The 26,306-nt window shown below is 46.0% G+C and overlaps 3 protein-coding genes across 3 annotated transcripts in view; 2 read left to right on the forward strand and 1 right to left on the reverse strand.

Annotated features, from left to right (window-relative positions):
• The window catches only part of LOC134822799 (protein ABHD13-like), a 948,842-nt gene that overhangs the window by 849,749 nt on the left and 72,787 nt on the right, over window positions 1-26,306 (reverse strand). The gene's annotated exons all lie outside the window — the stretch shown is intronic.
• Window positions 156-1,372, forward strand: LOC134822660 (actin, clone 302-like). The gene has a single exon (XM_063833846.1). It carries the CDS (start codon window positions 218-220, stop codon window positions 1,370-1,372), a length of 1,155 nt encoding a protein of 384 aa, XP_063689916.1. The 5' UTR covers window positions 156-217.
• LOC134822596 (uncharacterized) overlaps window positions 1,931-26,306 on the forward strand; it is a 38,134-nt gene continuing 13,758 nt past the window's right edge. Inside the window, exon 1 of the mRNA XM_063833724.1 lies at window positions 1,931-2,081. Coding sequence (XP_063689794.1) covers window positions 1,933-2,081 — 149 coding nt within the window. The 5' untranslated portion in view covers window positions 1,931-1,932. The remainder of the gene's footprint in view (window positions 2,082-26,306) is intronic.

Consider the following 26,306-nt stretch of genomic DNA (forward strand, 5'->3'; position numbering starts at 1 on the left):
AATTAGACTCATTAGAGCAAAGATGTAGGCAAATATTTTCTTAAATTAATAGTGAATCGTCTTTACGCTATAAATTTAAAGCTGTGGCACTCTGCAAATAAAGTTCAAAGAAACACACAGGAACTAACCTAAGTACTTTCTTGATAGTTTGGACAATGGATAATGAAAACAAAACAACCGTGGTTTCACTTCTATAGTTTGGACCTTTCCTACGGCTATGACTGACAGTGAGACAACATTTGAGCAGACTGACCTTGTGGTTGACAATGGATCCTTCCAGATAAAAGTTGGTTTTGCTGGAGATGAGGCTCCTAAAAACGTATTATCATCAGTAGTTGGACACCCAAAACACGAAACTGTATTGAGTGGGGAGAAACAAGATTGCTATGTGGGAAATGAAGCCCAAAGCAAAAGAGGAGTACTAGCTCTCAATTATCCATTAGAAGGAGGTGTAGTTACAAATTGGGACGATATGGAGAAGATCTGGCTTTACACGTTTTACAATGAGCTGTGTATTGCCCCTGAGGAACACTCGATTATTATGACAGAGCCTCCACTCAATCCTAATTCAAACAGAGAAAGGATGACTCAGATCATGTTTGAAACCTTTGAATTTCCTTTATTCTATGTCGCCAACACAGCTCTCCTTTCTCTGTACGCTTCAGGAAGGACTACTGGAGTTGTCATAGATTCTGGTTATAATGTTTCTCATTCTGTTCTCATTTATGAGGGTTATGTTCTTCCTCATGCAACTAAATGTATAGACATTGCCGGGAAAGAGCTCACAAATCACATGAAGAAACTTCTTGGCGAGGGAGCTTACCACTTCACAACCATTTCTGGGTCAAGTGAGATTTGCAGAGACATTAAGGAGAAGGTTTGTTACGTTTCTCTAGACTATGAAGAGGATATGTGGTCTACTGTAAGTTCTGACACTGCTGAAAATCAATATGAGCTACCTGATGGTCAGATTATAACCATCATGAAGGAGAGATTTAGATGTCCAGAAGTTTTGTTCCAACCTTCACTGGGAGGGAAAGAGTCTCCAGGAATTCATGAAATCTGCTACAAATCCATCATTGCGTGTGATCCAGACCTCCGGCAGGAAATCTTGAATAAGTTATTCGCCAATATCGTTCTCTCTGGAGGCACTAATTTATTGCCAGGTATGGCAGAGAGGTTGCAGAAAGAGGTTTCTAATCTAGTGCCTTCACATTTGGATGTCAAAGTCGTTCATCCACCTGAGAAGAAATATTCTGCTTGGACAGGGGGTTCAATACTAGCTTCCTTGTCAACTTTTAAGGAAATGTGGATAACCAAGCAGGAGTATGAAGAAGCCGGTCCAAGCATAGTCCATCAGAAATGTTTCTGATAATTTATTACGTTTCTGATATTCATTATATTCCGTCCAATTATTCTGTGTTTAAAATGAAAGAATCTACTTCAAGCAAAGTTCAGGAACGCTATTGGAGATACCCAAACAATTTTTAAAATCTTTAAGTTACGAAGTATTGAGTGTCTTTTAACAGACAAATTTTAGATTTTTGTGAAAGTTTATTTTTAGCAATTCTTATCGTCTACCAGCTGGTTCCGAAAATTTTATGATTGTTTTTGTCAATGGTTTGAATTTGTAAATGTGCTTTGAGGTTTGTTAAAGAACTTTAAAATATTAAAATAAGTATTAAACCCAAAAATGCTTTCCCCAAGAAATTCAAGCATTTAGTGAAAGTAACGTGTACACAGCTTCAACCCCCACAATTTCCATTTTTCTTGAAACTATGTCATGTTATCTTAAAAAATTCGACACATTTTTCCCGTCATAATATCTTAACAGCTTCTGATAGTAATAATAATATAGATATTATCTCTTTAAACTCTTCATCTTTAATGTCTTCATTATCCCGGATAATAATAATATATCCACTCTGTAGAATGTCCATTACAAGCGGTAATGCTGAAGGAATGACATCTCAGCTCACCCGTCCCCTCAACTCCCTCATCACCCTTTGTCTAACACGGTTATCAAGACAGAACGAGACACATGGTGCAGCACCCTCCCACATATCCAACCATGACATAAGGTGAGTTATTCACATATCCAACCATGATATAGGGTGAGTTATTCACATATCCAACCATGATATAGGGTGAGTTATTCACATATCCAACCATGATATAGGGTGAGTTATTCACATATCCAACCATGATATAGGGTGAGTTATTCACATATCCAACCATGACAATATAAGGTGAGTTATTCACATATCCAACCATGACATAAGGTGAGTTATTCACATATCCAACCATGATATAGGGTGAGTTATTCACATATCCAACCATGATATAGGGTGAGTTATTCACATATTATCCAACCATGATATAAGGTGAGATATTTGGTTCTTTGGTTGAGGAGGCGGATCATCGTTGTGAAGTACTGTACTACTCACGAAGTACTGTACACGATGTTTTCAACCCACGAGTCAGAGAGCAAGCTCAACTGACGGCTCCCAGATGACGTATGCACATGTAGATGAATCGGTCTGATCAAGTAGTTGGTTGGGCTGTGATTGTATCGACCATGAGTACCAAGCAAGCAGATATTTGAATTGACTAGATTTCCACTGGTAAGCAATTCGGAAAATCATGGGCCGGCATAGTGCCGGGGCAGGTATGATCCGCCAGCCTCCGAGTTACATGCCTGGTGCTCTACCAATTGAGCTATCGACCCAATTCAGCTCAGGAATTTCTTGCAAGCCTATCAGTAAGCAATCGTGCTGTTATCTCAAGGTGAGTAATTAACATATCCAACCATGATATAAGGTGAGTTATTCACATATATCCAACCATGATATTATAAGGTGAGTTATTCACATATCCGATCATGATATGAATAAGGTCAGTTTTCACTTTTATTAGCATAGTAACCAATGCTAGGGTAGTAGCATAGTAAACTGTAAAATTAGTAATACGTGTAAATATGGTTCCTACTGCTATATATAGTGAGTGCAAATGCTAGGGTAGTAGCATATTAGTACGTGTTAATATGGTTCCTACTGCTATAATAGTGAGTGCAAATGCTAGGGTAGTAGCATATTAGTACGTGTTAATATGGTTCCTACTGCTATAATAGTGAGTGCAAATGCTAGGGTAGTAGCATATTATTACGTGCTAATATGGTTCCTACTGCTATAATAGTGAGTGCAAATGCTAGGGTAGTAGCATATTAGTACGTGTTAATATGGTTCCTACTGCTATAGTGAGTGCAAATGCCTGAAGGTTATATCAGTCATACTAAAACTACCGATAAAAACGGATCTGCTAGAATTTTTTATTCTAGGTACGATTTCCTTCATGTATACAATATACATGTGGGGCTATATATATAATGGATCAATTCTAAACGGCAAATGTGTCATTAGTACTGTATGCATAGTATACTGCAGATCAATGTATTGTATCATAACATGATAGGTATATATACTATATACCTACACGTGGGGTACATATATCTTAACCTTAGTCTTAACATACAGAACTACATCTCCCACATTCTCAGCATTCCATTATAACAGAGACTTAATACAAGCAGCAGCAGTCCCCACATGCTGCATCTCTACCGCGCAGGAAATCATTATCCACGCCTATTACCTACACTAGCTGTGTGTGTCCTGGTAATTACCTCTCTACTCGCCCTGAAGAGTGAGAGTACAACTGGGTGTAAGCTTACACTTTCCAAGCATGCTCTCCCTCCTGACGGGTGGTGAGAAAACGATATCTACCTGGGAGGAGGGGAAGAGGTAGCTCCGTGATTTAGCATAATTGTCTGGGTGTGTATAACAATGGGTCTAACACCCCCTCAGTAATTACTTTTAACAAGATCCAGTTGATCGTGTGTTCTCTCTCTCACCTTATTATGGTCGACTTGGTTGTGTATCTTTCTGGTTAAAACAGATGTGTTGTGGTACACAAAAATTTGTCGAAAACAATTCCTTACTAAACAAAAACAATGAAGGTTAAAGAATTTCAAGTATTTTGCATTCAAAAGATTATTTTGGATCAGGAGGGGCTTTAGTAAGATTTATTTTAAGATGTTTCCAGATACCACGTGATAGCACTAATCATCTTCAATAACAAGATGCGGTGTTTACTGTTTACTCGCACTACAATAACTCATTATGTAGCATGGTACATCATCATAAAGTGTCGTGAGCAATATTGATTATATATAATACCTACTTCAGTGCTTTCTATTTTTCTATACTCGTAACTCATCTTCAATATATTTGCATAGTGTTCTTACACTCAGTGTGTATCACAAGACACTGATGAAACTCTCATTTGGGCACGCGATATTCGTAATTATCGATACAGTACTAGAGCGAATAAAGTTGATAATTCCCTGTTCCCACTTCATCATTATAATCATTAATCAGTGTTTCTGATATCTGAATATCCTTTAATAATCTTAACGTATCTATTTAGAAGGAGTCGAAACAAAATCAAGTGGTTGAAATTCTTTTCAGGCGAACTCTTTAGTATCAATTATACAACAGAGTTGTATGTCTGACATGTATGAAACATTGAATACAAGTTACTGTAGGTCAATTCTAGAACTTTTATTCTTAATATTCCAAGTGACTGCTACATTTCGTGCTGTTCTGTTAGTTTAACTTGATACCATCTGGAGATCATAGTGGTTGTTCCTGTTGATTAGAGCATTTAATATATTATATAAATTATAGGTGCATAGTACTGTAAGTTAGTAAGTTACACTAAATATAATAGAGTGATTGTGAAGAAATAGAATTATTATATAATAGGTAGTACGCCACTGCCCACTATGTGCTGTTATTATATAGGTAGTACGCCACTGCCCACTATGTACTGTTATTATATAGGTAGTACGCCACTACCCACTATGCACTGTTATTATATAGGTAGTACGCCACCATCCACTATGTGCTGTTATTATATAGGTAGTACGCCACTGCCCACTATGTACTGTTATTATATAGGTAGTACGCCACTGCCCACTATGCAAGTTGTTATTATATAGGTACTACGCCACTGCCCACTATGTACTGTTATTATATAGGTAGTACGCCACTACCCACTATGTACTGTTATTATATAGGTAGTACGCCACTGCCCACTATGTGCTGTTATTATATAGGTAGTACGCCACTACCCACTATGTGCTGTTATTATATAGGGGGGGGTGTCACGTCCGTCTATGTCCGCTTGTCTCATAGAATCCAAAAAGGACAGGACATAGGCGGACATAGGCGGACATAGACGGACATAGGCGGACATAGGCGGACATAGGCGGACATAGACGGACATAGGCGGACATAGGCGGACATTAATGGACACCTAAATTGCTAAATAAAATGTTAAATTTTTGCTGTTATAGGGGGATCATGTTTTTTGTCCGTTCGGTACCCTATATTTTCAAAACGGACAAAAAATAGAGCGGACAAAAACGGACAAAAATGGACAAAAACGGACAAAAATGGAAATAACATTTAGATGCTTCCTCCTCCTACTCTTCCTCCTCCTCCCCCTGGGTCTTCCTGATCGTTCTCAGTCCTCTTCCTCCTCCCCTCCTCAGTCCTCCTCCTCCTCCTCGTCCTCAGTCCTCCTCATCAGTCCTCAACAGTCCTCCTCCTCCCCAGTCCTCCTCCTCCTCCTGAGCTCCCTCCTGGGTCCTCCTCCTCCTCTTCATCCTCCTCCTCTTCCTCCTCAGTCCTCCTCAGTCCTCCTCCTCATCCTTCTCCTCAGTCCTCCATCCTCCTCCTCAGTCCTCCCCCAGTCCCCCTCCTCCTCCTCCTATTCAGTCCTCCTTCTCCTCCAGGTCCTCCTCCTCCTTCTCAGGCCTCCTCAGTCCTCCTCCTCCTCCTCCTCCTCCTCTTCCCTCTCAGTAATCCTCCTCAGCCATCCTCCTCAGTCCTCCTCAGTCCTCCTCCTCAGTCCTCCTCCTCCTGGGTCCTCCTCCTCCTCTTCATCCTCCTCCTGTTCCTCCTCGGTCCTCAGTCCTCCTCCTGGGTCCTCCTCCTCATCCTTCTCATCAGTCCTCCTCCTCCCCAGTCCTCTCCCAGTCCCCTCCTTCTCCTCCTATTCAGTCCTCCTCCTCCTCCTCCTCCTCAGTTCTCCTCAGTCCTCCTTCTCATTTCTCCTAAGTCCTCCTCCTGAGTCCTCCTCCTGAGTCCTCCTCCTGAGTCCTCCTCCTCCCTCTCAGTCATCCTCCTCAGCCATCCTCCCCAGCCATCCTCCTCAGCCATCCTCCTCAGTACTCCTCAGTCCTCCTCCTTCTCAGTCATCGTCAGTCCTCCTCCTCAGTCCTCCTCCTCAGTCCTCCTCAGTCCTCCTCCTCCTCCTGGGTCCTCCTCCTCCTCCTCCTCCTGGGTCCTCCTGGGTCTTCCTGATCCTCCCCAGTCCTCTTCCTTCTCCCCTCCTCAGTCCTCCTCCTACTCTTCCTCCTCGTCCTCAGTCCTCCTCATCAGTCCTCAACAGTTCTCCTCCTCCCCAGTCCTCCTGCTCATCCTGGGGCCTTTTCCTGGGTCCTCCTGGGTCCTCCTCCTCCTGGGTCCTCCTCCTCCTGGGTCCTCCTTCTCCTCCTCAGTCCTTCTCCTCCTCCTCCTCAGTCCTCTTCCTCCTCTTCCTCCTCCTCCTCCCTCTCAGTCATCCTCCTCATCCTTCTCCTCAGTCCTCCATCCTCCTCTTAGATGCATACCAAAGCAACAAGTCCCTTGAGCAAAATGTGGACCTGCTAGGTAACTCTAGAACTATCCTTCAGAAACACCTAGCTAATTTGCGGTAAAGCTTCTCCAGTCTATGGATAGCGACTATCCAGTTCTTGCGGAACGAATTTCTACCCTAAAAAGCGGAAACCACCTAACCAAGGCGGTAGCTGCTACGGCGATTGTGCAGTTTATCCAAGACGCACGTGCAATTCGCTGTCTGAAGTGCAAGGCCGACTTTACCCCCTACTCCTCGGACAACTCGCCCAGCGAAGTAATATGCTGTCGTTGTAAGAGACCCGGTCACCGTGGTTGTTATACTGACACGCATGTTGACGAGGAAATAGGAGTTGTATTTCTGTGCGGCGAGTGTCTCTCCAGCTGGAGTCAACCGTCACCACAGCAAACGGAGCAAATTCTCCCTGTTACTGACCAGAAGGATGTGATAAGCAACAACATATCTATTAAGTCCGATGTGCAGGCTGAATCTGATTCTACCATCAATGCAGAAACCACTGCTAACGATCTGAAAACTAACACGGAGGACAAAGAGATCAAGTCTCCAATCAACGAAGTTTACGATCGCAACATACCAGTTTGTCCTTTACTCTTGAAACAGGAATGCCCGCATGGCATTACTGGACTTACTGATGGCAAGTGCCAACACTACCATCCCACGTGGTGCAAGCGATTTATGCGGAACGGTCCCGGAGGCAAAGATCGTCGCCGCGGTTGCAATCGTGGAGATAGCTGCCGCTACTTCCATACCCAACTTTGCCAAAATGGTCTTGTCTCTAACTTGTGCCTAAACAATGAATGCAAGCTCATTCATATTAGAGGTGTAAAGCGCATCAGCAGCGACAAACCACCCACTAAACCTGTTCCAACAGGAAAGAAAGGGGATGTCCCTCCTGCTCAAGACAATCACAAGCGCAGCAGGAAGAATACATCAACTTCGAAGCCGCCTCAAGAGAAAAATACTTCGAAATATTTTAGCAACAAGGATTTTCTCCAGCATTTGGACCAATTGAAAGCGGATTGGTCGAAAGAGATGTCGTGCATGATTCAGAAATCACTCGAATCAATGATGGCCTCTCATCTACCTCCGCAAACAAGCCCGAACCCCCAGTTATATCTTCGTCCGGGTGTTCAGTACTCAACTGCAGTTCAGCAACCCTACCAACAAGCCCCTCATCTTCCCCAGGGCTACCCTGCACAGCACCTGCAACAGCCTGCTCTCTACCAACCGCTGCTGGGAAAGTAGACCTCAAATCAATACTCCCGATCTCCTCAACATTTCTTCTTAACATACAAGGAATGAATCCTGGGATAAAGAACCAGCAATGGAAGTTGAAATCTCTCCACGAGAATTTAGCAACCAGTCCGCTCCACACCCCCTTCTTTATTCTGACTGAGACTCATCTGAAGCCATACCATGTTGAAGCAGAGACGTGTATCCCTGGCTACAGTACCATCAGAGCTGATCGAGACAAACGTGCTCAAGGCGGTGTAGCTATCTTCCTACACCACTCTATACCTGCTGACACGACAAAAGTGTACTCTAACTCCTATTGTGAAGTTGCAATGGTTCACATCGCTAGCAGTAACTTTCTCCTTGTTGGCGTGTACCGCCCTCCACAGGCACCATTCGACAAATTTGATGACTGTCTGTGTGTGATCCAAGACTTTATAGACCACCTCCCTGGCTCTCCTGAACTCTACATTGCAGGCGACTTTAATTTGCCGTTTGTAGACTGGTCCAGTAAGTCGATCAAACCAAACTCCAGCAAATCGGCTTCCGACACGAACTCGGGACTAGCCTTTATGGAGTTCATATCTTCAAACTTCCTAGAGCAGCTAGTCGATGAACCCACTAGGAAGGACCAAAACATCCTTGACCTGATCCTATCAAACAACTCCGACTTAATCCACGGTTTATCAGTGTCAAAGACGGAGAAATCAGACCACGACATAGTGACCTGTACTCTCCTCCACCCGCAGTTCCTACTTGAGCAACCAGCAAGGAAAGAGTACAGTCCTGCCACAGCACTTGATGACATCAACTTCAATGCTGCTGACTGGGCCTTGGTTAACAAGGAACTCACTACTGTAGACTGGTCGACAGTAACCAACCCTTCAACTAGCCAAGATGCTGCATGGGATATGTTTGAAGGGATCCTTGTGCAGATCTGCAAGAAACACGCACCTTCTCATAGCCACAATCGTCAAGCCGCAGAATCTTCAAAAGTCCCAAGGTCAAGGGTGGCTCTCCTTAGAAAGAAAAAGCGCCTTAATGCCAGGATCAACTGTATTAAATACAGATTTTGTGGCCCTTCTCCGCCTCGCAATAATGTCAAGCTTCGCAAGCTGGATGAAGAGAGGGCTGCTGTCGAGATGCTCCTTAAAGCGGACATTAAACAGCAGCGAGCCAGAGAAGAACTTGTTGCTCTTAGTAAGATCAAGACTAATCCTAAGGCGTTTTATACCTTCGCAAAGAGGTTTAAAACCCCTGCTGCATCTGTCGGACCCCTATTGGATAGTGATGACAAGCTCCAGTCTGATCCAGCCACTATGGGTAATATCTTACAGGATCAATATGCGAGTGCTTTCAGTGACCCTAAAAAGGCAAATCTAGCCGAAGTCCGGACGTCCAAGGTCATAGAGCAACCTCATTCTATCACAGACATCGACTTTAATGAGCAAGATATCCTCGACGCCATCAAAGCGATGAATCGTTTCTCAGCAGTCGGACCTGACAAGTTCCCAGTCCTAATCCTCAAGGAATGTGGAATTGTCCTAGCTCCTGTGATAACCAAGCTTTGGAAAGCTTCGCTAAGCTCTGGTGAAATAGCTACAAAATTCAAGAACCAGAGTATTATCCCCCTTTTTAAAAAGGGGAAAAGGTCGATTGCTGCCAACTATCGACCGGTATCTCTAACATCCAACCTCATAAAGATGTTCGAGAGGGTCGTCCGCGCTAAGCTGGTTGACTACATTGTAGCTCAAGACATCATCAACCACGATCAACACGGCTTTCAAGCTGGAAGAAGCTGTCTTACTCAACTTCTTCACCACGTCCAAGACATCATGGATGACTTAGATGGTGACGAAAATGCTGATATTCTGTATCTTGATTTCAGCAAAGCCTTCGATAAGGTAGATCACGCTATACTATTGAAGAAGCTCCATATGTACGGTATCCAGGGCAACGCCCACCGCTGGCTGGAAAGCTTCCTCAGTGGAAGAACCCAACATGTCGTTGTCGATGGTATTGAATCTCTCGTCATAATGGTGCTAAGTGGGGTACCACAGGGCACTGTGTTAGGCCCACTGCTATTTATTTTGTATATCAACGACCTGTTCCTAGTTGTAAGACATTGCAAAGTAAAAGTGTTTGCTGATGACTCCAAGCTCCACAAAAACATCAGCTCCCCGTCCGACTGCAAATGTCTCCAGGAAGATCTCTGTGCAGTAGTGCGATGGGCAGTAGCAAACAACATGGAGCTAAACGAAAGTAAGTTCCAACTTCTCCAGCATGGTAAGAACCCTGAGCTAAAGAAACCCTACATTTTACCATCTGGTGCATCGATATCTTCTGATGATGTCGTGAAAGATCTCGGTGTGTATGTTGACAGTGATCTCTCCTGGCGTGAACACATCACAAGAAAGTCTTCTGAGGCAGCGAGCAAAGCTGGATGGGTACTGAGAACTTTCTCTACCAGAGACAAAGACACGATGATGATGCTCTTCAAGACATACGTCCGCTCTATTACCGAGTATTGTTGTGCTCTCTGGTCGCCTCACCTGCAGTGTGACATAATCATGATTGAGTCGATCCAACGCTCATTCACTGCGAAAATAGCAGGATACAAGCATCTTAGCTACTGGGAGCGCCTGAAGCAGCTTGATCTCTACTCCCTACAGCGCCGCCGCGAGAGGTACATGATCATCCTTGTCTGGAAAATTTACTACGGTGAGATTCCCAACAGTGTAAACATTTCTTTCCAACACTCTCAAAGAAGAGGAGTTACATGTCTTCGTCCTCTTGGCGGATCAAAATACAAAAGCATCAACACCATGAGGTTCCATTCTTTCCCTTCAGTGGCCTCTGCTTTGTATAACGTTGTGCCTCACGACATCAAGTCTATCCCAACCTTGCCAAAATTCAAGGCAGCACTTGATCGCTTTCTCCATACCGTCCCCGACACCCCTCCTACCCCTGGATATACAGGGGCAAATGGCAATTCAATCTTGGAATGGGCTGTGAGCAAGACATGATAACGGAGACACCGGTGGTGGAGACGCAAGATGTCTTGGCCTGGGCGTGCTAGCCCGAAACGAACCCAAGGTAGGTACTCCTCCTCAGTCCTCCCCCAGTCCCCCTCCTCCTCCTCCTATTCAGTCCTCCTCCTCCTCCTCCTCCTTCTCAGTCCTCCTCAGTCCTCCTCCTCCTCCTCCTCCTCCTCCTCTTCCCTCTCAGTCATCCTCCTCAGCCATCCTCCTCAGTCCTCCTCAGTCCTCCTCCTCAGTCCTCCTCCTCCTGGGTCCTCCTCCTCCTCTTCATCCTCCTCCTGTTCCTCTTCGGTCCTCAGTCCTCCTCCTCCTGGGTCCTCCTCCTCATCCTTCTCATCAGTCCTCAACAGTTCTCCTCCTCCCCAGTCCTCCTCCTCCTCCTGGGGCCTTTTCCTGGGTCCTCCTGGGTCCTCCTCCTCCTGGGTCCTCCTCCTCCTGGGTCCTCCTTCTCCTCCTCAGTCCTTCTCCTCCTCCTCCTCAGTCCTCTTCCTCCTCTTCCTCCTCCTCCCTCTCAGTCATCCTCCTCATCCTTCTCCTCAGTCCTCCATCCTCCTCCTCAGTCCTCCCCCAGTCCCCCTCCTCCTCCTCCTATTCAGTCCTCCTCCTCCTCCTCCTCCTTCTCAGTCCTCCTCAGTCCTCCTCCTCCTCCTCCTCCTCCTCTTCCCTCTCAGTCATCCTCCTCAGCCATCCTCCTCAGTCCTCCTCAGTCCTCCTCCTCAGTCCTCCTCCTCCTGGGTCCTCCTCCTCCTCTTCATCCTCCTCCTGTTCCTCCTCGGTCCTCAGTCCTCCTCCTCCTGGGTCCTCCTCCTCATCCTTCTCATCAGTCCTCCTCCTCCCTAGTCCTCTCCCAGTCCCCTCCTTCTCCTCCTATTCAGTCCTCCTCCTCCTCCTCCTCCTCAGTTCTCCTCAGTCCTCCTTAGTCCTTCTCATTTCTCCAAAGTCCTCCTCCTGAGTCCTCCTCCTGAGTCCTCCTCCTGAGTCCTCCTCCTGAGTCCTCCTCCTCCCTCTCAGTCATCCTCCTCAGTCATCCTCCTCAGCCATCCTCCCCAGCCATCCTCCTCAGCCATCCTCCTCAGTACTCCTCAGTCCTCCTCCTTCTCAGTCATCGTCAGTCCTCCTCCTCAGTCCTCCTCAGTCCTCCTCCTCCTCCTGGGTCCTCCTCCTCCTCCTCCTCCTGGGTCCTCCTGGGTCTTCCTGATCCTCCCCAGTCCTCTTCCTTCTCCCGTCCTCAGTCCTCCTCCTACTCTTCCTCCTCGTCCTCAGTCCTCCTCATCAGTCCTCAACAGTTCTCCTCCTCCCCAGTCCTCCTGCTCATCCTGGGGCCTTTTCCTGGGTCCTCCTGGGTCCTCCTCCTCCTGGGTCCTCCTCCTCCTGGGTCCTCCTTCTCCTCCTCAGTCCTTCTCCTCCTCCTCCTCAGTCCTCTTCCTCCTCTTCCTCCTCCTCCTCCCTCTCAGTCATCCTCCTCAGCCATCCTCCCCAGTCCTCCTCCTTCTCAGTCCTCCTCAGTCCTCCTCCTGAGTCCTCCTCCTCCTCAGTCATCCTCCTCAGTTCTCCTCCTCCTCCTCCTAGGTCCTCCTCCTGGGTCCTCCTCCTCCTGGGTCCTCCTTCTCCTCCTCAGTCCTTCTCCTCCTCCTCCTCAGTCCTCTTCCTCCTCTTCCTCCTCCTCCTCCCTCTCAGTCATCCTCCTCAGCCATCCTCCCCAGTCCTCCTCCTTCTCAGTCCTCCTCAGTCCTCCTCCTGAGTCCTCCTCCTCCTCAGTCCTCCTCCTCAGTCCTCCTCCTCCTGGGTCCTCCTCCTCCTCTTCATCCTCCTCCTGTTCCTCCTCGGTCCTCAGTCCTCCTCCTCCTGGGTCCTCCTCCTCATCCTTCTCATCAGTCCTCAACAGTTCTCCTCCTCCCCAGTCCTCCTCCTCCTCCTGGGGCCTTTTCCTGGGTCCTCCTGGGTCCTCCTCCTCCTGGGTCCTCCTCCTCCTGGGTCCTCCTTCTCCTCCTCAGTCCTTCTCCTCCTCCTCCTCAGTCCTCTTCCTCCTCTTCCTCCTCCTCCCTCTCAGTCATCCTCCTCATCCTTCTCCTCAGTCCTCCATCCTCCTCCTCAGTCCTCCCCCAGTCCCCCTCCTCCTCCTCCTATTCAGTCCTCCTCCTCCTCCTCCTCCTTCTCAGTCCTCCTCAGTCCTCCTCCTCCTCCTCCTCCTCCTCTTCCCTCTCAGTCATCCTCCTCAGCCATCCTCCTCAGTCCTCCTCAGTCCTCCTCCTCAGTCCTCCTCCTCCTGGGTCCTCCTCCTCCTCTTCATCCTCCTCCTGTTCCTCCTCGGTCCTCAGTCCTCCTCCTCCTGGGTCCTCCTCCTCATCCTTCTCATCAGTCCTCCTCCTCCCTAGTCCTCTCCCAGTCCCCTCCTTCTCCTCCTATTCAGTCCTCCTCCTCCTCCTCCTCCTCAGTTCTCCTCAGTCCTCCTTAGTCCTTCTCATTTCTCCAAAGTCCTCCTCCTGAGTCCTCCTCCTGAGTCCTCCTCCTGAGTCCTCCTCCTGAGTCCTCCTCCTCCCTCTCAGTCATCCTCCTCAGTCATCCTCCTCAGCCATCCTCCCCAGCCATCCTCCTCAGCCATCCTCCTCAGTACTCCTCAGTCCTCCTCCTTCTCAGTCATCGTCAGTCCTCCTCCTCAGTCCTCCTCAGTCCTCCTCCTCCTCCTGGGTCCTCCTCCTCCTCCTCCTCCTGGGTCCTCCTGGGTCTTCCTGATCCTCCCCAGTCCTCTTCCTTCTCCCGTCCTCAGTCCTCCTCCTACTCTTCCTCCTCGTCCTCAGTCCTCCTCATCAGTCCTCAACAGTTCTCCTCCTCCCCAGTCCTCCTGCTCATCCTGGGGCCTTTTCCTGGGTCCTCCTGGGTCCTCCTCCTCCTGGGTCCTCCTCCTCCTGGGTCCTCCTTCTCCTCCTCAGTCCTTCTCCTCCTCCTCCTCAGTCCTCTTCCTCCTCTTCCTCCTCCTCCTCCCTCTCAGTCATCCTCCTCAGCCATCCTCCCCAGTCCTCCTCCTTCTCAGTCCTCCTCAGTCCTCCTCCTGAGTCCTCCTCCTCCTCAGTCATCCTCCTCAGTTCTCCTCCTCCTCCTCCTAGGTCCTCCTTCTGGGTCCTCCTCCTCCTCCTCCTGGGTCTTCCTGATCCTTCTCCTCCCTCTCAGTCATCCTCCTCAGTCATCCTCCTCAGTCATCCTCCTCAGCCATCCTCCTCAGCCATCCTTCTCAGCCATCCTCCTCAGTACTCTTCAGTACTCTTCAGTACTCTTCAGTCCTCAAAATCTTTGTCCGCTAATGTCCACCAATGTCCGCTAATGTCCACCAATGTCCATCCAAGTCCGCCAATGTCCGTCCGGGTCCGCCAATGTCCGTCCGAGTCCGCCAATGTCCGTCCGAGTCCGCCAATGTCCGTCCGGGTCCGCCAATGTCCGTCCGAGTCCGCCAATGTCCGTCCGAGTCCGCCAATGTCCGTCCGAGTCCGCCAATGTCCGTCCGTGTCCGCCAATGTCCCAAAAAACACGTCCGTTGTCTCATAGAATCCAAAAAGGACAGGACATAGGCGGACATAGACGGACATGACACCCCCCCCTATATAGGTAGTACGCCACTGCCCACTATGTGCTGTTATTATATAGGTAGTACGCCACTGCCCACCATGTACTGTTATTATATAGGTAGTACGCCACTGCCCACTATGTGCTGTTATTATATAGGTAGTACGCCACTACCCACTATGTACTGTTATTATATAGGTAGTACGCCACTGCCCACTATGTGCTGTTATTATATAGGTAGTATGCCACTACCCACTATGTGCTGTTATTATATAGGTAGTACGCCACTGCCCACCATGTACTGTTATTATATAGATAGTACGCCACTGCCCACTATGTGCTGTTATTATATAGGTAGTACGCCACTACCCACTATGTACTGTTATTATATAGGTAGTATGCCACTGCCCACTATGTGCTGTTATTATATAGGTAGTACGCCACTACCCACTATGTGCTGTTATTATATAGGTAGTACGCCACTACCCACTATGTACTGTTATTATATAGGTAGTACGCCACTGCCCACTATGCACTGTTATTATATAGGTAGTACGCCACTACCCACTATGTACTGTTATTATATAATAGGTAGTACGCCACTACCCACTATGTGCTGTTATTATATAGGTAGTACGCCACTACCCACTATGCAAGTTGTTATTATATAGGTAGTACGCCACTACCCACTATGTACTGTTATTATATAGGTAGTACGCCACTGCCCACTATGTGCTGTTATTATATAGGTAGTACGCCACTGCCCACTATGTACTGTTATTATATATAGGTAGTACGCCACTACCCACTATGTACTGTTATTATATAGGTAGTACGCCACTACCCACTATGTGCTGTTATTATATAGGTAGTACGCCACTGCCCACTATGTGCTGTTATTAATATATAGGTAGTACGCCACTGCCCACTATGTACTGTTATTATATAGGTAGTATGCCACTGCCCACTATGTACTGTTATTATATAGGTAACCTAAGCTTTTGAATACGTTTACATTTGCATAGCTCTCTTATCTAATATTTCTATTTGAGATAAGACTGGCTCATCACTGTGTGCGTGTAATTGTTCGACGGATTTTTACACACTATACACAATACAAGTACACGGTATCTGTAAACTATGTCAACTGTCATTCCAAATTTCGATGAAAAGATACGGCTTATTATTGGTAATCTTTTGAGTAAAGCAGATCCACTCTCCAAAACACTCCTGACTGCTTTTGACTCGTCTAAAGATGTGTCCGATAATCAGACTGTACTCGGTGGGCCCCGTTTTCAGTTAGCTACATTGAACGCTTGTGCTCTTTTTCTCAACATCAAAACTGAGGAGCCTAAAGGCAACCGTATATTTTCAAATAAGCTTTCACTCGCCAAGAGAATCATACTCGAGATTCAGTCACTGTACCCTGCCATCTGTCCGGATTGTGATATCGAATACTCGACTCAGTTTGATTCTGTTACAAAACCTGCCGCATGTTGCTTTCTTTGTTTGCAAGGCTGCCATGATTGTGATTCTTTTGAACCACGTGTGTCTTCAGCTACTTCTGTTTGGCTTTGCAAAGCATGTTATGAAACCAACTTATCAAATCAGTCAAAGGCGAAATCCAAGGCCCCTAGTAAATTGGCCTCTAAACAGCAATCTGGTGCAAACACTCCATCTTCCCAGAACCAGAAAAAACAACATGTCTCCCTTGATCAAGATGAGCTTCAGAAAAAGCTTTCAATCGTCAAATCACAGGAAGATGAACAACATTCAGTAAATGACGATAAATCGCAGCTGCCCAATTTACGGCTTGATGAGATCTGCAGCTTGCTAAAACTTGGAAAATGCCCACACGGTGTCAGTGGTAAAACGCCAAGTAATGATCAATCAGCATGCAAAATGTTCCACCCTCCACGCTGCTCTAAGTTCATTAAAAAAATAGTACCCACAGAAAGTTTGGCTGTAGGCGTGGTGATAAATGCAAATTTTTTCATCCCCAACACTGTCCAACATCCTTGTCTGATAAGTCTTGTTACGATGAGGAATGCTTATTAGTTCACACTGTTGGTACTAAACGACACAAACCCAAGGAGCGTGATTCCTACAGAAGAGACATCTCTGATAACAGAACTTCCAATGATCAGAAAAATAAAGAGAATAACAACAATAAAAGGACGCGCTCTTCTTCTCAGTCTCATACTAAGTCAACACCCCATCATGAGAACAAGGATTTTTTAGAGATTCGATCCCTTCTGACGAACTTCCAGACCACTTTTCAGAAAGAGATCGAAAACATAAAATCCAGTATTGTGACTCAGGAGAACAGAATTGCCTCGCTCTTCCCCAGTGCCAACCAGCACATCATCAGGCAGTTCGTCCCTCACGGTCCTCCAAGCCAGAACATCATGTTCCAACATCCTGTTCCCCAGTTCCAACCGCAGAGTCGTTTTCCTCCTCCCCAAGCGAACTGGTCGAACATTCTAGCATCTGGCTGCTAAACATTCAATCATTTAACCCTAGCGCCCATAGCACCTCCAGATGGAAAGCCTCTTACCTTGAAGACGAATTAAGAAAGGAACAAGCCAAGAACCACACCGTTCCATTAATCGCCTTAACAGAGACATGGCTTAAGTCTTACATTGAGGATGCTCAACTTGAAATTCCGGGTTACTCTCTGTTCAGAAGTGATAGAGAAGCTAGGGTTGGAGGTGGAGTTTTACTTTATACACATGATGAACTCCCCATAACTAACGTCCAGACATATGATGATAGATACTGTCAGGCTTTGATGTGTACCAGCGAATCTGAAAAGTCAATCATTTGTGTTCTATATCGCCCGCCCGAGTGTCCAGTTCCCAGTTTTAAATCATGTTTGGACTTCATTGACCAGTACATTGCCAGTGGCGATGGCGAATACCGGCTATCACTTCTTGGAGACTTTAATATTCCCCTCATTGGCTGGTCCACTAATTCTATCTTACCCGGTGGTTCCTCATGTTCAACTTACAGTGCAGCTCTTTTACTTGACTTCATGTCTGAGAATCTATGTACTCAACATGTGCTGGAACCCACCCGACTCAGAAATGTATTAGATCTGTACATTTCAAACTCAGAGGATCTAGTTTCTCACGTCTCTATTTTGGACACTCCACTATCAGATCACAGACGTGTAGAGATATTTTTGTCTTACAATCCTTGTTCTCCTACTCATTCAGATCCTCCGGATTTCATTGATTCTTCGTTTAGAAGCTTAGACTTTAATAAAGCAGATTTTTCATCGATCAATGATATGCTCTCATCTGTTGACTGGGCTCAACTCATCAACCTTTGCGACAAAGAGGATTTTCCAGAGCTATTCACTCTTATTACTCTACAAATCTGCCAGATTGGCTGTCCGAAGAAGATCCCTCCCAAAACCCAAACTCGCTCATCTGTGCGCATCCCCTCTCGCAGAAAACGAAAGCTTCAAACCCAGCTAGAGGCTGCAAAAATTAATCCTCATAGCCCTCCCACACAGATTGAATCTTTGAACCGGAAACTTGCTCTCGCTCATATGGATATTCGTGATGCCATCAACCAGGATCTCCTGTACCGTGAACAGCAAGCCGTAAGCAAGGTAAAAGAAAATCCCAAGTATTTCTATAGTTACGCTAAGAAATTTTCGAAAAAGAAAAGCAACATCAGCATGCTTTTTGATGGAAACGGTGCCATCAAATCAAATCCAAAAGATATTGCCAACCTCTTGCAGAATCAGTTCTTGTCAGTATTCAGTGATCCTTCGAAAACTCGGATCGACTCTGCTTCTTTCAGTCCCCCTCCAATCAAGCATCCTTTTACTGACGATATGCTGAATTTCTCCGTGGACGACATCATTAAGGCCATTGAAGACATCAAATCTAATGCTGCATCAGGTCCTGACGAAATTCCAGTCACCCTTCTCAAGAACTGCAAGAAAGCCCTAGCAGAAGGGGGGGGGGGTCCAACTACAAAAAATACGAACGCACCCCTAAAATTTCAAATTCGTATTCGTATTTTTTCGTATTTTTTCGTATTTTTTACAAATCGTCATTTTGATAAATAGAAGATCACACATCTTCGTAATTAATCAGATCTAAGCTCAACTTAGCAGTGAAGAAACGTTAAAATAATATGTAAACCATCATGTTTTATACATAAAACCTGGGGGTGCAACAAAAAAACGATGAACCCACACAAAATTTTGAAATTCGCTCCCTTTTTATCGTTTTTTTATTAAAATTTGGGATATATATTGTGATCCATTTTATGTTTTATTGGAAATTGGTCCATTTAACTGAATAATGTATAATCATTGAACAGCTATAAACTTGTTGTAGATCTTTACCCGTTTTCCGATGTGAGGGTTGATGAGGCCAAAATCGGAATAGGAAAAATCGGAAAATTGAGAAATTTACAGAATCGATCTCTAAAACCTCTTAGAAATGATATAATTCAACCAGAACCCCTACATATAATATGCTATATTGTGATGAGAAAACGAACCAATTGGACATTCAAATATTATTTTTTATGTGTTTTTCCACTGCAGGGGCTAGTATGCTCACTACTAGTTGAAGTTGTCACGTACTCCTAGACCCGAGTGCTTTGGCCTCTTGTGAGATCGATTGTTTCTGCTCATTGATTTTATCCCTGCTACTTGTTATTATGTATTAGTACAACACTAGGTACCGGGTTATATTTTGTGGTCCGGTCTTTAAACATACCATAATATCACTAATACACTGCACCTTAAATGTATAGTCAAGTTCATTTGTATCGTGACACATGCTTGGCTGGGGGATCATGTTTTGTGTCCGTTTTTGTCCGTTCGGTACCCTATATTTTCAAAACGGACAAAAAGTAGGGCGGACAAAAACGGACAAAAACAGACAAAAACAGACAAAAAATGTTATGGAAATAACATTTAGATGCTTCTCTCCTCCTCCTCTTCCTCCTCCTCTTCCTCCTCTTCCCCCCGCCCCCAGTCCTCCTCCTCCTTATCCTCCTCCTCCTCTTCCTCCTCCTCCTTCTCCTCAGTCCTCCTCATCCTCCTCCTCAGTCCTCCTCCTCCTCCTCCTCAGTCCTCCCCGAGTCCTCTTACTCCTCCTTCTCCTCAGTCCTCCCCCTCCCCCTCCTCCTGAGTCCTCCTCCTCTGGAGTCCTCCTCCTCCTCAGTCCTCCTCCTTCTCCTCAGTCCTCCTCCTCTTCACCAGTCCTCGTCCTCAGTCCTCCTGAGTCCTCCTCCTTCTCCTCCTGAGTCCTCTTCATCCTCCTCCTCAGTCCTCCTCCTCCTCCTCCTCCTCAGTCCTCGTCCTCATTGTCCTTCTCCTCTTCCTTCTCCTCCTCATCAGTGATCCTCCTCCTCAGTCCTCACCAGTCCTCCTCCTCTGCAGTCCTCCTCAAAACGGACAAAAAGTAGGGCGGACAAAAATGGACAAAAACAGACAAAACAGACAAAAAATGTTATGGAAATAACATTAAGATGCTTTCCTCCTCCTCCTCCTCCTCCTCCTCCTCTTCCTCTTCCTCATCCTCCTCCTCCTTTTCAGTCCTCCTCCTGAGTCCTCCTCCTCTGGAGTACTCCTCCTCCTCCTCCTCCTCCTCCTCCTCCTCAGTCCTCCTCCTCCTCCTCCTCCTCAGTCCTCCTCCTCCTCCTCAGTCCTCCTCCTCTTCGCCAGTCCTCGTTCTCAGTCCTCCTCATAGTCCTCCTGAGTCCTCCTCCTTCTCCTCCTGAGTCCTCTTCATCCTCTTCATCCTCCTCGGACTCCTCAGTCCTCCTACTCCTATTCAGTCCTCCTTCTCCTCCTCAGTCCTCGTCCTCATTGTCCTCCTCCTTCTCCTCTTCCTTCTCCTCCTCATCAGTCCTCCTCATAGTCGTCCGCGTCCTCGTCCTTAGTTCTCCTCCTCTGGAGTCCTCCTCCCCCTCCTCCTCCTCCTCAGTCCTTCTCCTCAGTCCTCCTCCTCCTCAGTCCTCCTCCTCAACAGTCCTCGTCCTCAGTCCTCCTCATAGTCCTCCTGAGTCCTCCTCCTCCTCCTCTTCCTCAGTCCTCTTCATCCTCTTCCTCAGTCCTCTTCATCCTCCTCCTCAGTCCTCCTCCTATTCAGTCCTCCCCCAGTCCTCCTCCTCCTCAGTCCTCGTCCTCATTGTCCTCCTCCTTTTCATCTTCCTTCTCCTCCTCATCAGTCATCCTCCTCCTCAGCCCTCCTCAGCCCTCCTCATCCTCCTCCTCACCAGTCCTCCTCCTCAAAGACTGACAAAAACAGACGAAAAATGTTATGGAAATAACATTAAGATGCTTCTCTCCTCCTCCTCCACCTCCTCCTCTTCCTCTTCCTCTTCCTCTTCCTCTTCCTCTTCCTCTTCCTCTTCCTCTTCCTCTTCCTCTTCCTCATCCTCATCCTTCTCCTCCTCTTCAGTCCTCCTCCTGAGTCCTCCTCCTCTGGAGCCCTCCTCCTCCTCCTCCTCAGTACTCCTCCTCAGTCGTCCTTCTCCTCCTCCTCCTCAGTCCTCCTCCTCCTCCTCAGTCCTCCTCCTCCTCAGTCCTCCTCAATCCTCCTCCTCCTCCTTCTCCTCCTCAGTCCTCCTCCTCCTATTCAGTCCTCCCCAGTCCTCCTTCTTCACCTCAGTCTTCGTCCTCATTGTCCTCCTCCTTCTCCTCTTCCTTCTCCTCCTCAGTCCTCCTCATAGTCGTCCTCGTCCTCCTCCCTTCGTCCTCGTCCTCCTCGTCCTCCTCCTGAGTCCTCCTCTTCTGGAGTCCTCCTCCTCCTCAGTCCTCCTCCTACTCGTCAGTCCTCCTCCTCCTACTCATCAGTCATCCTCCTCAGTCTCCTCCTCCTCCTACTCCTCAGTCCTTCTCCTCCTCCTCCTCCTCCTACTCCTAAGTCCTCCTCCTCCTCAGTCTTCTTCCTCGTCCTCCTCATCCTTAGTCCTCCTTCTCAGTCCTCCCCCAGTCCTCCTCCTCATCAGTCCTCCTCCTCCTCCTCCTCAGTCCTCATCCTCCTTCTCCTTCTTATCAAGTTATCAGTCCTCCTCCTCAGTCCTTCTCATAGTCATCCTCCTCCTCCTCGCTCTCGTCCTCCTCCTCAGTCCTCCTCGTCCTTAGTCCTCCTCCTCGTCCTCCTCCTCAGTCCTCCTCGATCGTCCTCATTCCTCCTCAGTCTTCCTTAGTCCTCCTTAGTCCTCATCCTCATCCTCCTCATCCTCCTCACCAGTCTTCCTCCTCAGTCCTCCTCAGCCTCCTCCTCAAAACACGGGTGTACAAGGGCAGAGACACCAGCCTCAAGAAACTTAGGAAAGCACTCAGGGAAGGCATCGACATGGGGAAGGATATGATTCGTGCTCACACAAAGCTGTCCGGGTGCGAACTCGATATACCTACTGAACCCGACTGTTACACTCTAGTTGATGATGATGACAGGGAAGAGGCTGAGCTTGAGGCTCCCAATGATGATGATGATGATGATGAAATGGAGATTTATAACCAGTCAACTGGAGTTCTCACAACCGACGGATGTTGGTACCATGTTGATACTGCTGCTGAGAAGTTCATGAACGACGGTCGGTCATCAATGGTAGGTCATACACGCCAAAGGAGAATCAAAGGCTACAGTATCGCCAGGGTGTCACTTTCTCGGCCATTTGAATCGCTTGGAAAAGACTGTAAACGTGTATCTGTTGGTGACAAGGGCTGGTTCTACAAGAAAAAATTCAAGCAAGCTGTCAAGTTCCGCGGGTAGGCTCTGTTCATGTCAACATCGCATATATTCAGCAAGGGTGACAGGTCGTCTGTCTGCCATGTACCCATGAACTCCTTTTGTTCTACCCATCAGAACTATCATGTTTGGGTGAGGTCTGATGTAGATGGTAAGATTTACCTATCAAAAGAAGTTTTGAAGATCACTAAGAGAATTTGAAGTTTTTCTTTATTTTTAATCCTAAGGAATTTAAGCTGTTACTACTTACTATAATAACCATGACTACTTTGTGTAATAAGTTTATCTAAAGAAAGATCTGATAGAATATTAATATGAATGTGCCATATATAGTCTTATATATTATAATATATATTTATAATGGGTTCAGCCGAAGCTGATTAAATTCCGTTTTAGGGACCCAACTTACCAGATTTTAAAAGTATGCGTATTTGGCAATGATATTCTGTGATGTAGCATTCAAAGACCTTTATAAATCCCAATTAATACATCATAATATCTGAATTGTGATAATATCCCAGTGATTTTGACATTTACGCTTACGTGAGATTGACAAGCAGCTAAACTCCAATTATTAATTAGTAGGTAATCGTAGTATTGTATTTTCATTTGTTCACCAGTTTTGCTGCGTCTTATTTATCTTCTCTGATGTCATACAGTGTAATATACAAAGATACAACGGAGAATACCAATGGATTTATAGATCCATTTCTCTGGGAAATTTCGTTATTTCTAGAGTAAAAAAGTTTGGTAAAAAATACGAAAAAATACGAAAAAATACGAACGCACCCCTAAAATTTGAAATTCGTATTCGTATTTTTTGTAGTTGGACCCCCCCCCCCCCCAGCAGAACCAATGCACATCATCTGGTCCCGCTCTTTAGTTACTGGGGAGGTCCCTAGTTTCTATAAGTTCTCACACGTATTTCCTCTCCACAAGAAGGATAGTCGAGCCAAACCAGCTAACTACCGACCTATATCACTCACCTCTCATGTGGTTAAAGTATACGAGAGGGTGATAAGAAAAAAGCTGGTAAACTATTTGGAGATCAATAACCTCATCTGTAGTAAGCAGCACGGATTTAGATTTGGCCGGAGTTGCCTTACTCAACTTCTCCACCATTTTGATGACGTTTTGGATTCTCTGAGCAACAATTCAGATTTTGATTCAATATACCTCGACTATGCCAAGGCTTTCGATAAAGTCGATCACAAACTCCTACTGAGAAAGCTCCAACTCTATGGAATCCATCCTAAAATCATAAAGTGGATAGAATCTTTCCTCTCAGACCGGAAACAAGCAGTTGTTGTTGACGGTCATCTGTCCATCCTTGCACTGATAATCAGCGGAGTTCCACAAGGTACTGTTTTGGGGCCGATCCTTTTCTTGATTTTTATCAATGATATCGAACATTGTATCATGCACTCTATAATTCGATGTTTTGCTGATGACACTCGCATATCCATTGCTATCAAATCGGAGCATGACGTCAAGCTCCTCCAAGAAGATCTGCAAAATGTCATTGACTGGTCTGAAAGAAATAATATGGCCCTTCACAAAGACAAATTTGAGTACATGTGTCATAAATTCAACCACCAATATGTACTATCTGAACTTCCATTTGTGGTTGAACACTATCAATACTCAGTTTCCAAAGACACTATACTTGAGCCAATACATCAGCTCAGGGATTTAGGCGTCATAGTGTCAAGTGATCTCTCTTGGTCCCCTCACATACGAGCCATTGCAGATAAAGCTCGCCAAAAAGCATCATGGGTTCTCAGTGTATTTCACACACGATCTCACTCCATCATGCTGACGCTATACAAATCAATGGTTCGAAGTCTGATTGAATATTGCTGTCCATTATGGCATCCCTCAAAAATCAGCGATATCCAAGAACTGGAGAGTGTACAGAAAGCATTCACCGCCAGAATATCAGGAATGCGCGATCTCCACTACTGGGATCGCCTGGTCTATCTATCTCTGATGTCTCTTCGACGAAGGCGGGAGCGATTCATCATTCTCCATATGTGGAAAATCCTCCACGGAAAGACCAGCAATGATCTGAACGTTCTATTTGTTTCACGCCCAAGGCTTGGAAACCTTGCAGTAATTCCATCAAAACGTAGAACCAGTTCAACAGCAAACCTCACCTTGTTTGACAACTCATTTGCAGTTCAGGGACCTAAATTGTGGAATGCAATCCCCTACCATCTGAATGTCATTCAAGATCTAGAGCACTTCAAAGATAAGCTCACAAAGTTCATGTTGTCTCTCCCTGATAAGCCGCCGATCAGGGGATATACTCCTCCAAATACGAACTCTCTGCTGTGCTGGCGCAACGAGCGAGACTCTACTTCGCTATGGGGTGGTCAGAAGATGTGATGGCCCCGTCAAGTCTTGACGAAACTCAACATAGGTCACATAGGTCACATAGGTAGGTAGTATGCCACTGCCCACTATGTACTGTTATTATATAGGTAGTATGCCACTACCCACTATGTGCTGTTATTATATAGGTAGTACGCCACTACCCACTATGCACTGTTATTATATAGGTAGTACGCCACTGCCCACTATGTGCTGTTATTATATAGGTAGTACGCCACTGCCCACTATGTGCTGTTATTATATAGGTAGTGCGCCACTGCCCACTATGTACTGTTATTATATAGGTAGTACGCCACTGCCCACTATGTGCTGTTATTATATAGGTAGTACGCCACTACCCACTATGTGCTGTTATTATATATAGGTAGTACGCCACTGCTCACTATGTGCTGTTATTATATAGGTAGTACGCCACTACCCACTATGTGCTGTTATTATATATAGGTAGTACGCCACTACCCACTATGTGCTGTTATTATATATAGGTAGTACGCCACTGCCCACTATGTGCTGTTATTATATAGGTAGTACGCCACTGCCCACTATGTGCTGTTATTATATAGGTAGTACGCCACTGCCCACTATGTGCTGTTATTATATAGGTAGTACGCCACTGCCCACTATGTGAGCTGTTATTATATAGGTAGTACGCCACTACCCACTGTGTGCTGTTATTATATAGGTAGTACGCCACTGCCCACTATGTGCTGTTATTATATAGGTAGTACGCCACTACCCACTATGTACTGTTATTATATAGGTAGTACGCCACTACCCACTATGTGCTGTTATTATATAGGTAGTACGCCACTGCCCACTATGTGCTGTTATTATATAGGTAGTATGCCACTACCCACTATGTGCTATTATTATATAGGTAGTACGCCACTACCCACTATGTGCTGTTATTATATAGGTAGTACGCCACTGCCCACTATGTACTGTTATTATATAGGTAGTACGCCACTGCCCACTATGTGCTGTTATTATATAGGTAGTACGCCACTGCCCACTATGTGCTGTTATTATATAGGTAGTACGCCACTACCCACTATGTGCTGTTATTATATAGGTAGTACGCCACTGCCCACTATGTACTGTTATTATATAGGTAGTACGCCACTGCCCACTATGTGCTGTTATTATATAGGTAGTACGCCACTGCCCACTATGTGCTGTTATTATATAGGTAGTACGCCACTGCCCACTATGTGAGCTGTTATTATATAGGTAGTACGCCACTACCCACTATGTGCTGTTATTATATAGGTAGTACGCCACTACCCACTGTGTGCTGTTATTATATAGGTAGTACGCCACTACCCACTATGTGCTGTTATTATATATAGGTAGTACGCCACTGCTCACTATGTGCTGTTATTATATAGGTAGTACGCCACTACCCACTATGTGCTGTTATTATATATAGGTAGTACGCCACTACCCACTATGTGCTGTTATTATATATAGGTAGTACGCCACTGCCCACTATGTGCTGTTATTATATAGGTAGTACGCCACTGCCCACTATGTGCTGTTATTATATAGGTAGTACGCCACTACCCACTATGCACTGTTATTATATAGG

This window comes from Bolinopsis microptera, chromosome 11 (assembly GCF_026151205.1).
Source record: "Bolinopsis microptera isolate Bmic1 chromosome 11, MBARI_Bmic_1.0, whole genome shotgun sequence".
In the NCBI taxonomy this organism is placed as follows: domain Eukaryota; kingdom Metazoa; phylum Ctenophora; class Tentaculata; order Lobata; family Bolinopsidae; genus Bolinopsis; species Bolinopsis microptera.

What these genes read in the sequence shown, in the direction of transcription:
- LOC134822660 (XM_063833846.1), top strand. Translation starts at nt 218, where the DNA reads ATGACTGACAGTGAGACAACATTTGAGCAGACTGACCTTGTGGTTGAC.